The following is a 12267-nucleotide window of genomic DNA, read 5'->3' on the forward strand; positions in this document are numbered from 1 at the left end:
CTCTTCTTTCTGTGGTTTCCTGAGGTGAATGCTTAAGTTACCAATTTTAGATTTTTCTTCTTTTCTAATCTATGCATTTACTGCTGTACATTTCCCACTAAGCACTGCTTTAGCTGCATAGCACAAATTTTGATATGTTGTATTTTCATTTCGTTTAAAATACATTCTTATTTCTCAGAGACTTCCTCTTTATAGGTCTTTTAAAAATACATTAATTTCCAAATATTTGATACATTTTAAGGTATCTTCTGTTATTTTTTAATTTGTAACTTCATTATGTTCAGAGAATATACATTGTATGATTCCAGTTCTTTTAAATGTGTTAAGTTTTGGGGCGCCTGGGTGGCTCAGCTGTTAAGCGTCTGCCTTCGGCTCAGGTCATGATCCCAGGGTCCTGGGATCGAGCCCCGCATCGGACTCCCTGCTCGGCGGGAAGCCTGCTTCTCCCTCTCCCACTCCCCCTGCTTGTGTTCCCTCTCTCACTGTGTCTCTCTCTGTCAAATAAATAAATAAAATCTTTAAAAAAAAAAAAAAAAAAAAAAATGTGTTAAAGTTTGTTTTATGGTATAAATATGGTCTGTCTTTGTGAATGTTCCTTATATACTGGAAAAAATATGTATTTTGCTATTATTCGGTAGTGGGTTCTTTAAATGTCAATTAAATTGAGTTGTGTGATAGTGCTGTTCACATCTTCCATATCCTTGCTAATTTGCTGTCTACTTATTGTCCCTTCAGTTCTATTAGTTTTGGCCTCATGTGTTTTGGAGCTCTGTTGTTAGATGCATAGGCACGTAGGATTATTATGTCTTCATGGTAAATTGACTTTTATTATTATGTAATGTCTCTCTTTATCCCTGATAATATTTCTTCTTAAGTCTATATACAATTCAGCTTTTTTTTTATTAGTGTTTGCATGGTGTATCTTTCACCATGATTTTGTTTAATATAAATATATTACTATGTTTAAGGTATCTGTATCTTACAGACAGCATACCGTTAGAGGTTATATTTTTCCAAACTGATAATCTCTCTCCATTAATTAGTATGTTTAGACAACTTTATACTTAATGTGGTTGGTATAATTGTATTTAGATCTACCATTTTATTATTTTCCTTTTCTGTTTTTACCTCTAATTTTTCTTGCTCTGTTTCTCATTCTATTGTATTATTTGAATAATCCACAATTTTTAGTATTCCATTTTCACTCTAATCCTTTGCATTATTTTTTAGTACAAATTTTTCTATCTACTTAGAGATAATATTTTACCACTTCAATTAAAATCTAGAAGGCTTGCAACCATGTAGGTCTCCTTTACCCTCCCCTGATTATGTTACAGTAGTCCTATGTATTACATCTGTATACTTTAAAGCTCCCCCCAACTTAATGTTTATTGTCTCATATTTTAAAGAAATTAAGAGGAGAAAAACAGTCTAATGATATTTACCAATTCATTGCTCTTTTTTTCTTTCTAAAATTTATTGTGGTATCATTTCCCTTCAGAGTGAAGAACTTTAGAATTTGTTTAGAGTAAATCTGCTGGCAAAGAATTTTCTTAGTTTCCTTGATCCGAGAATGTCTTTATTTTACCTTTATTCTTGAGGGATATTTTTAGATATTTATTTAGATATAGAGTTCTGTGTTGACAGTTCTTTTCATTTTACTAAGAATGTTCTACTGTGTTCTGGCTCTATGATTTCTGAGGTGAAATCTGCAGTCATTTGAATAATTGTCATCTGTATGTAATATATCACTTTTCTCTGGCTGCTTTCAAAAATAGTCTTTCAAATCTTTGGTTTTTAGCAGTTTTAGTGTATCTGGGGGTGTGTGCATTTTTGTGTTTTATTTTTGTTTTTGTTTCTTAGTTTCTCCTTTATTGAGGATTGCTCAGCTTTGTGAAACTGTAAATTTATGTGTTTCACTGAATTTGAAAAAGTTTCAGTCATTATTTTTTTCAAATATGTTTTCTGTATTAATCTCTTTCTCCTCTCCTGGGACCCCCATCACATGAATAAATCTCTTAATATTTTCTCACAGGTCTTGGAGGCTCTGTTTGTTTTATCTTTTTTTTTTTTTCTCTTTAAGTGTTCAAATTAGATTATTTGTATGCATCTGTCTTTTAGATCACTAACTTTTCTCTGTCATCTCCTTTCTACAATCAAATCCTTATACTGGAATTATTATTTCAGAAATTTTTCAGCTCTAAAATTTCTTTTTAGTTCTTTTTATTTTTTCTGTTTCTCTGCTACAAACACCTCTTTCCATTTATCTATTTTTAAAGATTTTATTCATTTAGAGAGAGAGCTCAACCCAGGGGAGAGGCAGAGAGAGAGGGAGAAATAATAAGCAGACTCCCCGCTTAGCACGGAGCCTGCCACAAGGCTCAGTCTCATGGCCCATGAGATCATGACCTGAGCAGAAATCAAGAGTCCGATGCTTAACCAACTGAGCCACTCAGGTGCCCCGATCATTTATTTATTTATTTTTTTAATGTTCACCTTTACCTTGTGGAGGATGCTTATAATAACTGCTTTAAAGTTTTTTTTTTTTTCCTGGTAATTCCAGCATCTTGCTTTTTCTTTGAGAATTAGTCCTATTCTGGCTCTTTGTATGTCAGGTAATTTTGGATTACACCCTGGAACTTTTTTTTTTATATATTCAGTTAGCTAACATATAGTACATCATTAGTTTTTGATGTAGTGTCCAACCATTCATTAGTTGCGTATAAAACCCAGTGCCCATCACAGTACATGCCCTCCTTAATACCCATCACCCGGTTACCCCATTCCCCCCACCCCCCACCTTTCTGTAACCCTCAGTTTGTTTCCCGGAGTCCAGAGTCTCTCATGGTTTGTCTCCCTCTCTGATTTCTTCCCATTCAGTTTTCCCTCTCTTCCCCTGTGGTCCTCCGCTCTATTCCTTATGTTTCACATACGAGTGAAACCATTTGATAATTGTCTTTCTCTGCTTGACTTATTTCACTTAGCACAATCCCCTCCAGTTCCATCCATGTTGATGCAAATGGTGGGTATTCACCCTTTCTGATGCACCCTGGACCTTTTGAATGAAATTCTGGTTCCTATTAAAATCTTCTGGATAAGACTAATTTTTGTTTCAGTAGTCAATCAACTTGGTTAGGTTCAGTTGCTTTCCTTCTGTGGATGATGTTTCCAGTGTCAGGTCATAACTAAAAACCTTTGCTATGCTGTCTAGATACACTTCTCAGCATGCATTAATCAGGGGTTTGTCTGGGACTCGGGTTTATATCATAGCCCAAAGCCTTTGGTATGCTTCTTTGGATGTGTTTTACACATGTAGAGCTTGGTGGTGAGCTCAGAACTTGTGTCTGAATTAGGGAATCCTTTCTTTGGGTCTGACTCCTCCAGAATTTCTCCCTTACTTTCCATATCCCAGGGACCCCTTTTCTGTATTTTTCTGTCCAAAATGATGGCATTCCCTCAGAGTTTCAGCTTCCCAAACTTTTGTATGACACGCGTCCATACTTGGGGCAAAGTGGCAAGAGGAAAAAAGGAAAATACTGGGGTTCCTCCTGCTTTGGACTAAATCTTTGTGTCCACCAAATTGATATGTTGAGCCTAAGTCACCATTGTGATGGCATTTGGAGTTGCAGCCTTGGAAGGTTATTGGGACATGAGGGTGGAGTCTTGAACGGGGGTAGTGCCCTTAAGAGACACAGAGGGATGATCACTCTGCTGTTTGCCATGTGAGGAGGTGGCGAGAAGACTGCCATCTGCAAACCAGATCACTGGACTGGGACCTTGATTCCTGGGCTTCCCAGCCTCCAGAACTGTGAAAAATGTCTGTTATTTCAGCTACCCAGGCTCTGGTCACTTGTTGGAACAGCCTGAGCAGACTAAGATTACGGTTACCCACCATGCACAGGACCTTTGCCCAGCTCTGTTACCCACAGTGGTTGGTTTTCTCTCAGTGTAGTGCCTGCACTATCCCTGCTTCTGTGTGGGATTACAGTTCTGTGGCTGCCCCACCCTCTGCAGCTCACACATTATCATTTTCTGTCTTCTAGTTTGAATTTTTGCTACCTGGGCCTCTTGCCCAGGTCCCCCATTAGGCCTGTCTTTCAACCAGAGCCAGAAGATAGAAAGGAAAAAACAACAACGATGACAAACACACAAGAAACGTACTACCCCCTTATTGGTCATTCCTCAAGTTTTAACTTTCTTCCCATTCACTTTTTATTATTTAGTTTTTAGAATCTGTAAGTAAAATTTTGCATTTTATCCATTATAATGGATAATATCATTATAATCAGTCGAAGAGAAAGGCTATGGCAGACTTAGCCCAGGTTAGTCAGCACCAGAATCCTTTCCTCCAAATTTGAGATGGTGTTCTTTGGACTGGTATTCCCCATGCAGGGATGACCGCTTAGAAAATGCCTGTTTTAAGAATCTGTTAACCTGTATGATGTTTGCCAGATGCTTTTTGTTGTTTACCTTCCAGTAGGTTATCACACTTTATTAGATCTAGGGAAAAAGGATAAAGAAGAATCACAGTGGACCTTTCCCTCAAAGAATATCCAATTTAGATGAGTGATGCCATTAACAAATTGTAAAATTACCGTAACAGAATATGATCATTTATTCAGAGTGCCATAAATGTAATACGGATGAACTGCTAAAGAGGTTGTGAGAGAAAATGATGGGTTTGTGTATTGCATAACATTTGAGCTGACCCTGAAATGTTAGTAGGACTTGAACACGAAAGGATGAGACGTGCATTTGGGACAAAGGAACAGTGTCAACATGGGTATTGTGGTTAAAAATTATGGAAGCAACAGAAGGAAGAGTGAGTCATTCAGTTTCTTTAGGGAAGCATAAATGCTAACACACATAATCCTCCCAACTTAAAAATATTTCTAAAATGTGACAGAATGAAACTTACATATTTGTAAGTTTTACTTCTTTCTAATTTTCCTTCTTACTCCCTTTAGTTTCTTATGGATATGGTTCTTTTTTTATTAGTTGATTACATTTAAGATATTACACTACTCTTTTGGTCTCATTTCTTACTAAATATAATTAACATTATGGTGTGGACTGAATTGTCCACCCTCCCCATTCACATGTTGACTATATTACCCCCAGTGTGACTATCTGGAGAGAGGGCCTTTAAGGAGGTAATTAAGGATAAGTGAGGTCATAAGGGTGGAGCTCTAATTCAATAGGACTGGTGTCCTTATATTCAGAGATACCAGGAATGCACGCACAGAGGAAAGGCCCACATGAGGATACAGCAAGAGAGCTATGTTGTCTGCAGGCCAAAAAGAAAGGCCTCTAAAGAAACCAAACCTGCCAGCACCTTGATCTTGGACTTCCAGCCTTTAGAACTGTGGGAAAATAAATTTCTGTTAAGACAGTCTGTGGTACTTTGTGTATTGCATACCATTTGAACTGACCTTGAAACATGAGTAGGACTTGAACATGAAAGAATGAAGAAGAAGTGCATTTTGGACAAAGGAACAGCGTGAACATGAGTATCATGGTTAAAAATTGTGGAAACAACAGAAAGGAGAGGGAGTCATTCAATTTCAAGCTGACTATTACATCATACAATGCTAATATTGGAGGACTAGACTATCTTCTTTATAATATAAGCTACGTGTTTTATGCTAGGTTCTAACTTAAATGCTTTAGCATGATTACTTCCATTTGGGACAGATTATTCAATAAAATTCTAAATTCGTATTATGATGAGATGAAATCAAATCAATTACCCTTTCTAGCCCCACATTGTTTTGTTTTATTTTTGCCCCAGTCACCTTTTATTTTCTCCTTTTGCTCTTCTAACAATCTGTGTACTTTTTCTGTGCTCACTTTTGAAGACTATGACAGTATCTGTAGGAACGTGGCCAAAATTATGGCTTGTGTTTACTGAAACTTCCAAGAGAAAAAAACAGTAATCTTAATGCTGATTCCATTTCACACAATGCAGAGAGCTAGATGGTTGGATACCATTTGGTGATGGCAGATCTTGGCTAACTCTGTGTGACCCCACAGCACCCTGGAAGATAAGCTGGCTGCCTCATGGTTTACTGCTCTTGTTCTTATAAAAGAGGGAGGTGACAATATAGCAGGAAGTATGAGCTCACCAGAGTGCAAAAACTGATTTTCAGAGAATATATTTCTGTCTGTAGGAAGCTCACAAATATGTAATGAACTACAAATATGACATATACAAGTGTTTGAAACAAATCCTGGATCAACAGTTGTGTTAACAATTTAGGGTCCAAGAAGGTAAGATGATTAAAATCAGGCTTTTTACCCTTTTTTTTTTTAAACCATTATATCTTTAATGGTCTAGATTTCAAAAAGAGAGAGACGATGTCTCAATCCTTTCTCTTTCCCTCTTGTACAAATAATAGCAGATCGAAGCCAAGAAACGGAGATGACTTGTTCAGGGTCATAGGAGTAATTAATGAAGGGCAGGGCCTAGTGAAGAACTGGAGTTTCCTGATTTGCAGTATTCTTGATGGTTAATTAATTGAACTAACTAGCAAGAGCAGCAATTTTTTTTTTCAAAAATGTAATTTAACCTTTAGAGAATTGTAATTTTCCAAAAGAAGTAAAAAACGTGTTTGCCAGGTGATTTTTTTTTTTAGAGTTGTCATTTTAATAGCCTGCTCAATCTAAATGTCTCTGCTATAAGATCATAGTTTCTGACAATAAGTTAAAAAGTAAAATATTACTGTAAAGCATAAACTATAAGAAAGAGATGTGTGCATGATTAAGTAGCCTAGAGACAAATCATGACTTGGCCAGCATTGTCTTTCTTCCCCCTTCCAGGAATGCAAGAAGGTGGCCTCTGATGATAGATCCTCAAGGCCAGGCTAATAAATGGATCAAGAACATGGAAAAAACCAACAGTCTTCATCTGATTAAATTAAATGATCCTGACTATGTCAGGACTCTGGAAAATTGCATCCAGTTTGGTACCCCTGGTAAGTATGTGAATAATAAATATACGTTACAGAACTGCCTGGGGAGGGCACAGTTAACCCAAAAGGATGTAGGTTTTTTCTTTTTTAAAAAGATATTTGTGTCACACTCATCTTCAATAAACAATGACTTTGTTATGTCTTTCATTACTTATTGATAATCAGGAACTTGAGAGATTATTGTTCTCGCGGGTCAGGTTTTTTGTCCCAAGATTCATTTGTGATGCATCCTCTAATGTAACTGTTTTCATTGTTGTCTGTGCTTTGCCATTCTTTAGTGCTTGTTATAACTCCACTTCTGCAATGAAAAAGGCCACTTGATATGCCAGAAGTATTTTAACACAACATTAGTCCTATTATGTATTTATTCTTCCTTCGATTGTCCTACAAAAGTGGCAGAGAAGTGAATGCACATTTCGCACGGCTGACTATTATCTGCCACAGTGGAGAGATTAGAAACATGACAAGGATTTTTCAGTAAAGCCCCATGCACGTGTCACATTTGTCAAAACAAAATATTTATGATTTGAGTAAATCGGGGTTGTCACATTTTAAATCTATGTTACCTATCAAATTTTGACTATTTACTTGACCAAATAAATAAATGTAAACATTATGAAAGCACCACATATTTATCCCTACTATGAGTTTAGCAAATCTCAGTTGCTATGAGAGCTAGTACTGCTTGGAAGAATTACAACAAATGTATCGGGTAGTCTTATGGACATTTTATTTTTGCATATTAATAATGAGCTAATCTTTAAAATATATAAATTTTAGGTTTGGTTAGGGTGCACATGAAATGAAAAAACTAAGTCTGCCTACAAAATCTGTTTGTGTAAATGGACACACAGACACACAAGCAAATGGTATTTCGTTCATCCAACTGGTATTAGAGTATAGTGATAAAGGTGTCAGGAGAAAGGGCAAACATCTCTACTATCAAATATCTTGCTTGTTTAATAGCATCAGACAATATGTATAGTATAGTATGTATAGACAATATGCATGGTATAATAGTATAACTTAACTGTAATATACATAGCAAGTGGACATATGTCACTAACTCTTGTTAGAACCACTATGCTGTTATGGGTAGGTGCACTAGCTCTGGAATTAGAGTACCTGCCTCTGTTACTCATTGTTTAGTTCAGTGATCTGAGACTCAGTTTCCCCATCTGTACTTTGACCAGATAGTGTGAAGAGGAAATGAGTTACTGTGCTTTGGCTACTTATGGTAGTGTCTGATAAATTCGATGTATGTTGTTTCTTAGTTGGAGATATACTATGTGGTGTACACATATTCTCTTTTAATTATATTAGTGTTATATTTAATTATATTAGCGTAATAAAAAAAGCACAGATGTTTATGAGAATTAAGAGAAATAGGGAATATTTCTTGAAAGAATTGGCACCTTAAATACTTTAATTAAAATTCCCTGATTTCACTTAGTCAAATTTCCTTGATATGGTAAAAAAAAAAACAAAAACAAACAAAAAACAAACAAAAATAACCCCGATCATTTAGCATCTACCACGTGCCTGACATTCTGAGATTCTACAGTCTCAGTCATGGATCTTGATGTTAGTGTTCCATCATTTTAGAGAAGAAAGGGCCATGGAGATAGAGTCTAGTGGTTTCCAAACTGTGGGAGAGAAAATCGACTTTTAGTGGGTCATGACCAGCATTTTTCAATGAAATGCAGGAGAAAGGAATAGAATATATTAGGCAGCATAGCATGGAGTCAAGGTAAGCATTAGTTCATGAAATTTTTGAAGTTTTATCTGTATATGTATGTATATGCTTGGTCAAAATTTAAAATGTATTTCTTACTTGGAGTTGTGCCCATAAAAATATGAAATCCAATAGTAATTCCAACCACTTCATTTTATCAACAAAGTAAGTGAGGTGCTAGAGAATGTTAGTTACGTGGCTTAACCAAGATTGTATCCCCAGTTATGGGGAGTGCCGAAACTAGTCCCCAAGTCTTCTGCCTTTGTCCAGTGCCTACTGGGCCACTCACAGTAGCTTTAACCTACTTTGGGGGAATGAACTACTTTAAAAATGGATAGTAATTATTTACAATATCTTCTAACATTAGTCATCAGAGAAAAGTGAAAATTTTAAATCTATTATAGAAAGAATAACAGATGGCAGATTTTTATAACTATTTTTATATCGGAAATTCAAGTAAAAGAATTGGTTACTGTTACAGTTTTAAAACATAAGCAGTTAAAGACTTCCATTTAAAAGTTATGTTAGATATTGGTCTATTCAAGAACAGTGGCTTTTGATGCGTCATCCCTTGCTGGCAGCCTGAGTAGAGAAGGCAGAGCTTTTCTCTTCCTTCATCCACCTGCCTCTGCTTCAGCCAGAGCAGGCCTCCCTTTTCTTTGTTTACATTAAGTTTTAAGATAATATCCTCTTTGGAAAAAAAAAGTATCCTACTGCTTGCAAAAAAAGTTTAAAAGCCATGTTCTAGAAAATAAAGATACATTTATATTAGCTACATCAGTGAATAAGGTGTGCATAGAATATTAATCATATAAATATTGCTGATAAATCAATTTGTTTATACCCCACTAAAGCTGGAAAAATAAGACAAAATTTAAAAAAGACATCAACTTGTATAGAAAATCTCTGAATAACTTTTCATTAACTCTCTGAAAAATAATCTTTGCCTTAAGAGCAACATCTGTCGTACCTGAGCCTTCCTTCCCTTTGTCTCCTAGCACTTTGTTTTCTTTTCCCCCTTGCACCCAACATGCAAAACTACTTCTGGTTTAATTTTTCCCTCATCTACTCATTTGCTTGTTTATTCAAATATTTGTTTTTCAACTACCACATGCCACTGAAAACATAGCATGAACAAGACAGACTTGGTCTCTGCTGTTTTGGAGCTTATTGGTTTAAAGAGGGAGACCAAGATTACACGTGTGATGAGGGTTAGAACATGGGATATGGGGTACACAGGAACTGGGAGTACGTATGACCTGGTATCACTTCACATCTCTTGGCTTTCTGTTTTCTTCCATCTACTTGGTCAATTCTTTTAAGCTCATCCTTTAAGATACAGCTCAAAAACCTCTCTTCCCATGACATCTCGACCTCTCCAATGAAATGCCAATAATGAAGTTTTTACAAATTTCTACTGTTGCCCTTATTATTATGTACGTAACTGTTTGCTTCTCACCTCCAAGCTCTTTGAGTGTACCCAGGAGGTGGTTTGAAATGGTTGAATCTCGTCTGGATGCAATATGCTACATTGTTAAACATAATACACAGAAGATTTTTTTTTATTAATTTGAAGGCTAACATAGAATAATATAGATAATTCATAATTTAAAAAAAACCTGATATCAGTTGCTGTCCTAAGTGAAAATTATCTATGAAAGGAATACTTGGGTTTCCTCTGTATTTCTTTTAGTAACGATAACTGTTTTTAGTGAGATGCTCTGCCTTCCTCAAAAGATATTAGCAGCATGTGTTTGGTCTCCAATCTTGGTTTCCCACTAGCTTTGCAAGTACTGTGATGAGCTGACATTTGGAAATGAGCAAGGGTTTTTACATAAACCAGTATATTATTAACTGTGATGACAGAAATATGAAGAAAAGCTTGTCTTATTAATTTTTGCTCCTGTATTTTAACCTGAAACATATTTTTTATCTACTTAAAAGTTAAAGGGGTCAAACTAAAGTAGTTAAATTAAGAATAACATTCTGTGATAATTCGTGTACCTATCGATTTTTGTTCTTTTTCCTGTTTCTTAAGTTTAAAATACTTTTGATTTTTCGCCGAGGCTTATAATATAGTAAATATTCAATTCTGACAACAGATTTCTTTGAAATCAGATGCTACAGAAAACAGGCATAATACTTGACTCTGTTAGTGAGGAATACGTTCTCACTTTTGGGGAAAAGAATCAAGTCTATAATATTTAAGTTTTATAATATGTATTTTAGCTTTGAAAAGACTCATATATATTAATATAGACACTCTCAATTCCATTTCAAAATAGGAAACAAATTGGTGTAGGGGCTGAAATTGTATATTTTTAGGGAAAAATAATTTAAAGATGAGATTTTATTCAAAAAATTGCTGTTAATAAAAGTTGAGGCAATCAAGCAAAATTTTAAGGTTATAACATTTCATAAACAGAATTTCCAGTTCATATCTTATTCTAACAAATTAATTGATTTTAAAAATATGATCATGTAAAAATAAAAATGAGAAATCAGTATCTAGTATCACTGTTGTTGCTTAACATTATTAGGAAAGCTTTTTTCAGTGCAATAAAATAAGAAACAATGAGAGTGCAATAACATTTGGAAAGAGGAAATAATATTTTATTTGTAGATAATATATCTCATCTAGAAAATCAAAGAAAATTAGTTAAAAATCATTAGGATAAAAGAATTTAATGGAGTAGTTATATTCCAAAAAGAATATTTTAAAATAACAACTGAGAAAAAGTTGAGTGTGTAGTGATTCTAGTCAACCAGTGAATACGAAGCAAAACAAAATAAAACAAAAACTTAGCATGACCTTAACAATGCATAGTAAAAGAATGACAAAACTTCACAGAAAAACGTGAAGATTTGAGTAGGACATCTCATTTGGTCTGATAAGAAAACTAAATGTTGTAAACATGTCAACTCTTTCAGAAATACATGTTTTAGAAATAATGCTAAACTTAACCTAGAAGAAAGAAATGAAAGAGCCAATAAAAATTCAGAAGAAGAGTGAGTTTGCAATTAACTGGAATAAGTTCTGGAATAAACTCTAATACATGTAAGCCTTCAATGCATTATAAAGTAAGTGTTATGAACCAATGGAAAAATTATAGGTTATTCAGCAAATGCTGTTGAAGAAGTGGTTTTGTGGAAAAATGTATTAAGTCAGAGTCTCACCTCACACCAAAATATGTTCTAGATGAATTAAAGAATTAAATATGAAAGAAAAAAATAGAGGACATAAATGCTAAAAGAACATAGGGGAATAACTAACTTGTCTTTGAGAAAGAACTTTGTAAGAGAATACACAATTGATAAAGAAAAAGATTAATAGATTTGACTCTAAAAATTTATAAGCTAAGCCAAGAAACATTAAATTTAGGAGATTATCAAGCAATTATAATTTATGGAATTTATTTGTATACCAATTTAAGCAATCAAACTATAATCAAAATATTTTAAGATGGACACCTGGCTGGCTCAGTTGGTAGAGCATTGACTCTTGATCTCAGGGTTGTGAGTTCAAGCTCCATGTTGGGTGTGGAGCCTATTGAAAAATAA

The 12267-nt window shown here is 34.9% G+C and overlaps 1 protein-coding gene across 1 annotated transcript in view; it reads left to right on the forward strand.

Annotated features, from left to right (window-relative positions):
* DNAH7 (dynein axonemal heavy chain 7) overlaps positions 1-12267 on the forward strand; it is a 260029-nt gene that overhangs the window by 182746 nt on the left and 65016 nt on the right. Inside the window, exon 48 of the mRNA XM_032405789.1 lies at positions 6820-6974. Coding sequence (XP_032261680.1) covers positions 6820-6974 — 155 coding nt within the window. The remainder of the gene's footprint in view (positions 1-6819; positions 6975-12267) is intronic.

The sequence above is a fragment of the Phoca vitulina genome, unplaced genomic scaffold (assembly GCF_004348235.1).
Source record: "Phoca vitulina isolate PV1807 unplaced genomic scaffold, GSC_HSeal_1.0 scaffold1, whole genome shotgun sequence".
Classification (NCBI taxonomy): domain Eukaryota; kingdom Metazoa; phylum Chordata; class Mammalia; order Carnivora; family Phocidae; genus Phoca; species Phoca vitulina.